The sequence below is a fragment of the Lathyrus oleraceus genome, chromosome 7 (assembly GCF_024323335.1).
Source record: "Lathyrus oleraceus cultivar Zhongwan6 chromosome 7, CAAS_Psat_ZW6_1.0, whole genome shotgun sequence".
Lineage (NCBI taxonomy): Eukaryota > Viridiplantae > Streptophyta > Magnoliopsida > Fabales > Fabaceae > Lathyrus > Lathyrus oleraceus.
Genome location: NC_066585.1, coordinates 545,212,995 through 545,218,110, shown reverse-complemented (window position 1 = coordinate 545,218,110; position 5,116 = coordinate 545,212,995). Strand labels below are relative to the sequence as shown.

The following is a 5,116-nucleotide window of genomic DNA, read 5'->3' as shown; positions in this document are numbered from 1 at the left end:
ACTGCATTTTGATTGCACTGTCAGTACTATTTTTAATTGCATAACCAAATTGTGTGTGTACTGTTCGATTGGTTTATAACACCAATCATTTCAGTATTATTTAGGACGTATTAAGAAATGCCCAGATAAAATGGCATAAATATGAATATCAGCAGGAACTCCTCAATCCAGTTAAGTAACCATATTAACAACACGCTTCACGCTCAAGTAAATTAATCTTGGGAAATTTAGACCATTATCTCAAGTTTTTACAAGAGGAAATCCCAATTTTTAAATACAGTACAATCTACACTTAGACCCCTCTCAACAGAATGGGATCAAATAGATCCATACTTCAGTCTATAAAGAATTACTCTGAACTAGAATGTAATGGTGATGATATGTATAACATGCATGGGAGACATTCAGTAACCATGACCAAGACAATAGAGGTTGATTCTTAAACTGATGTTTGATAGTTTTCTGCTACAAATTTTGCCTCTACTCATTTTTCCTTCAAAGATACAAGCCAACCTCGCTGACTTGACAAAGTAACAACAGTCAAAACCCAAAACCATTCATTTAGTGATTTTGTCTCCACATAGAACTATACATGAGGTTTGGAGGCCGTGATATAATTACAGGAATTCACCAGTTACAATCCTGCACATCAACTTAGTCAAGAGTCCAAAATAGTGTGCACAACACCCCACAAGCCATGCATTATCTATGCACCATACTTAAAACCACCACTTACCAAAAAGATAAGGGGACATTGCTAGTAATGCTTGAAGAGTATAATATGATAGTGGCACAAGAAGAGGTCGGGCCATAATTAATCATGAATATCTGATGGACTTTGTTTTCAAATATTTGTCGTGCTGAGGGGAAGCAGATTGCATAAAATACCTGCCTTCCATATTCACTCAACTATCATTCACCTTCTTCTGCTATAGTAGATCCCACCGCCAGAATAGTAATTATGATGACGATGCCGTGATCCGCCACCCCTACCACTGGTTCCTTCAAAAGAGTTTCCACGACCACCAGCTTTGTTACCTCCACTTTGCATCCAGTTTGTTGGTTGGGCCCCTAATCCATTAAACTCTTCCTCCTCTCTATCATTATACTCCAAGATAAGCCTCTTAATGTCTTCTTTTTCCTGAAGCTCAGCTGCTTCTTTTTGTTTCGTACTCTGCACCAATGAGGAATCACTGGGGATGTACATCTGCTTTGTTTGTTGTTTGTTCCCACGCTTAACCAGAACTTTCACCTGAACCTCTTTGTTTAGGCCAGTATCATCATCTAAGGCTTCATCGCCACTTTCCCCACCAACTCCTCTCCCATGATGATCCTTGGCAGATCCTTCAAATACATTCATTGGAATCATCATATTCAATGTAGGACGACCCCGCAGCTCCAGTCGTCGCTGCTCCATACTCTCCTGCATAAATTATGATACAAGCACCATGAATATGTTATAAAACCAGCAGCCAAACATTGTACACATCAAGAAAATGCTAGCCCCTCCTTTACAAAGAAAATCTAACCTTACAAAAGCTTGTTGAGATTTAGGAATTTGGTGGGCAAGAGAGAAGACAAGACATGATATATTTTGAAAATAAGGCTCTAACTAAATGAGATATTGTGCCATAAAAAAAAACTAAACTATTTTGAAAACAATCTGTGTCCAGGTAAATCATAAAACTTCGCAGAAAATAAATCAGGAGCAAGTAAACATGATAAAATAAGTAAAACCCATACCTGTAAGACAGCCTTGAGCTCCTGATCAAAATTGGCTTCTTCCAATGGGTCGACTTCTGTCACCTTCTGTCTTACGTGGACCTCATCTTCATCATCAGAAGCAGGTCCGTCCTCATCCTCGTCGTCATCCTCAGTCTCACACCCATCATCATGATTCTCCTCATCCAACTCTTCATCATCATGTTCTTCTACATCAATTACGTCACTCCCGGAATCATGCTCACCGTCATTAACATTATCTTGCACTCCATTTTCCTCAGTGCCGTTATCATTGTTCTGTTTATCGCGAACCATCGCAGTGGAAGTGGTCCTACTTAAGGGCTTATCAGTGTCAGAAAGTTTTTCACTACTAGCCTTATCAGAAGAAACTATTCGATCATGCTCCTCGAGTTCCACTAGAGCTGCATTCACCTCATCAGCCCATATCATCTGAGGCACAATTCAAATTGCAAAACCGTTGCAAAATTCACATTGCAGCTTCCTACTTCTAATGCTCTTTGTAAGAGAGTGGAAACTTAGTCGAAACTACTATGCTTACAAAGTATACTAAAGGCATATAACTCCTTTTGATAATTTGAAAAAAAAAACACAACATTATAAATCCTCGGCGAAAATATTGTCCATAATCACAAAATTGAAAGGTAATTTATCTAGAAAGACATGTTACAGCTTCAAGATTTAAGATTTACAACCGGAAACATCAAGATGACTATAGCTACGTGTTTCCAAAAAATCATCGTTTTATTGATACATGGAAAATAAAACAACATAATCAGTTACATCAATTTCTTTCTACGAGCTCCTCCAAACACAAATTAGGAAAACCGAAATCCTCTTTGCTAAATTTACTGACCAAAGAATGAATTATGCTTTCTTTGAGTTTATATCCCTCCCTAAACATTAAATCTAAAACAATCAAAATATCATCTAACCTATCTTCATGTGATAGACCGTCAATCAGGTGCTCAAAGGTAAGCACTTTGGGTTTCAGCTTCCAACTCATCATCTTTAGTAACCATTCCATACCTTGTGCAACATTTCCTTCTTTACATAGCCCAACTATAATATCATCATGTGTACTAGCAATTGGTTCCAAATGCCTGTCATGCATGCCTTTCAACAACCTCATTGCGCCCCCAATTTCACCGGCTTCACAAAGGCTTTTTATGAGAGGAGTAAATGAAGAAACTGATGGCTCAAAGCCCTGTGCAAGAAGTTCATGCAACAAATCAGTAGCCTTGACTAGCTCGCCTTTTTGGCAAAGGCCTTTGATTAAAGAGTTGTAACTAATCAAATCATGAGCAACACCCTTTCGAGACATCTCATGAAACAAGCTCAGAGCTTCATCAACCTTTCCATGCAAACACAAACCCGAAATCATTGTGGTATAGCTAACCACATTTTCTGCATAACCTCTATCACACATATCCTCATAGAGCTTCTTTGCCTCAACAAAATCACCGATCTTACAATAACCATCTATCATTACATTATATGTATACTCATTCGGCACAAGTCCTTTATGAATCATCTCAAACCACAACTTCCTAGCCTCGCCAAGCGACCCCATATCACAAAGACCTTTGATCACTGTTGTGTACATAACCTTATCTGGAAAATACCCTCTATCCTTGAGATCATTAAAAACCCTAAAACCCTCATCATTCTTCCTCTTGAAGAGTCCATTAATGACTTCTTGATAAGTATAGATACCCGGATTACACTTCACGGAAATCATAATATGAAGAATCTCAGAAACTCTATTATACTGTCTCTCCTTACAAAAACCAGTTATAAGCGAGTTAAAAACCGTATTATCAGGACACAAACCCTTCTCAAGAACCTGTCTAAGAAGTTCATACCCATTAAAAACTTTATCTTCAACACAAAACGCTTTAATAAGATACCCAACAGTTTCAACATCAATGCTAGCTACAACACCAGATTCAAGCATATGTTCATACAATTTCCAAACCAAATCGGTTCTCCCAACTTTCAAACAAGCCAACAAAGACGCATTAAAAGTTGACACAGAAGGTAAAAATCCAACCTGTTTCAATCTAACAAACACATCAAGTACATCCTCAACCATTCCGCCTTTTCCGAGACACAAAACATAAGACTCCAAAGAACCCGGCTTTGGATTAAAATCAGGATAATCATCAAGCAATGACTTTGCAGCTTTGCAGGCACCAGCATCAACAAGGGAATCAAAAAGCGCATCACATGAAGATTGATCCGGTGAGAAACCACAATGAGAAGCGAGCCATTGAAGGAAACGAAGAGAGAGGAAGGAATTGTTCTGATGATTGAGATAATGGAGGAAGAAATTTGGGTTTGAGAAATTGAAAGATGGGTATTGTGAAAGAAGGGTATTCTCCCAACGTGGTTTAGTTCGAGTGATGGTGCAAATTTCACTGAGAATATGAGTAAAGTTTTGATCTTTGGAATAATCACCACCTTGTTTGGTTTCTGTGGTAAGGTTTCGGATATAAGAGGTTCCTCTTCTCCTCAGTAACATGGTCATTGGTTTGTGAAATGAAGCTCAAAGGTTGTTGTCGGAGTGGAATAAGAAAACGTTAATGTCACCGAAGTGTTCGAGTTTAGTTTGCAGTAACTGATTAGGGAGTAAAATACTAAAATCACAGGTTATCTCTGTGGTCAAAGTGTAAAATGAACTTGTTTAGGGACGAGTTATAAATTAGGTTAAATTGCAAAATAGTACCTTAATTAGAGATTAGGCTTGAATCCGTCGCGTTAACGCCGTTAGAATGAACGGTTTGGCTGCTGTGTCTACGTTTAACGGCGGAGACGTCACCGGAGTAAGAGGTGGCGCCGCCGTTCATGGTAGTTAGAGAATGATGAAAGTGGGGATGACATCATGGAGTGGTTGGGAATTGGATTATATGGATCGGAAAATTTGAGGTTGTAATTGACGGAGTTTCCGAAGTTATTACTACTCCCTCCGTTCTTTTTTAAATGTCACTTTCTTGATAAATTTGTGTTTCTTTTTAATTGTCACTTGTAGAATTCAAGGTAGTATTAAATGTACTTTTGTCAAAATTACCCCTATGTAATTATTATAGAGAGAGAAAAAGTAAATGAATGTAGAATATAGTTAAGGGTATTATAGGTAAAATAAGAATTATTATTTAAAAAGTAACAATAATTAGTTTTATTGATATATGTAAAAAGTCATAATGTGACACTTAAAAAGGAACGGAGGGAGTATATGATGTTCATGTTGAACTGTGCGTTTTTATTTTTAGGCAACGTTAACTTGTGCCCCTATGTGCCCTAGGGCACAAGTTAAGAAAGTCATTTATAAAAAGTTTGTATTGGAAAAAACAATTAAAAAATTAATTTTATATTT

At 37.6% G+C, this 5,116-nt stretch overlaps 2 protein-coding genes across 2 annotated transcripts; both read right to left on the bottom strand.

Moving 5' to 3' along the window:
* Positions 1–200: 200 nt before the first annotated feature.
* Positions 201–2,293, bottom strand: LOC127105412 (regulator of nonsense transcripts UPF2). The gene is made up of 2 exons (XM_051042597.1): positions 1,744–2,293; positions 201–1,423 (listed from the first exon to the last, which is right to left on the bottom strand). Exons 1-2 carry the CDS (start codon positions 2,170–2,172, stop codon positions 917–919), a joined length of 936 nt encoding a protein of 311 aa, XP_050898554.1. The 5' UTR covers positions 2,173–2,293; the 3' UTR covers positions 201–916.
* A 150-nt stretch (positions 2,294–2,443) lies between these two features.
* On the bottom strand, positions 2,444–4,665 carry LOC127105411 (pentatricopeptide repeat-containing protein At5g18950). Its single transcript, XM_051042596.1, has one exon. It carries the CDS (start codon positions 4,268–4,270, stop codon positions 2,525–2,527), a length of 1,746 nt encoding a protein of 581 aa, XP_050898553.1. The 5' UTR covers positions 4,271–4,665; the 3' UTR covers positions 2,444–2,524.
* Between the last annotated feature and the right edge of the window lie 451 nt (positions 4,666–5,116).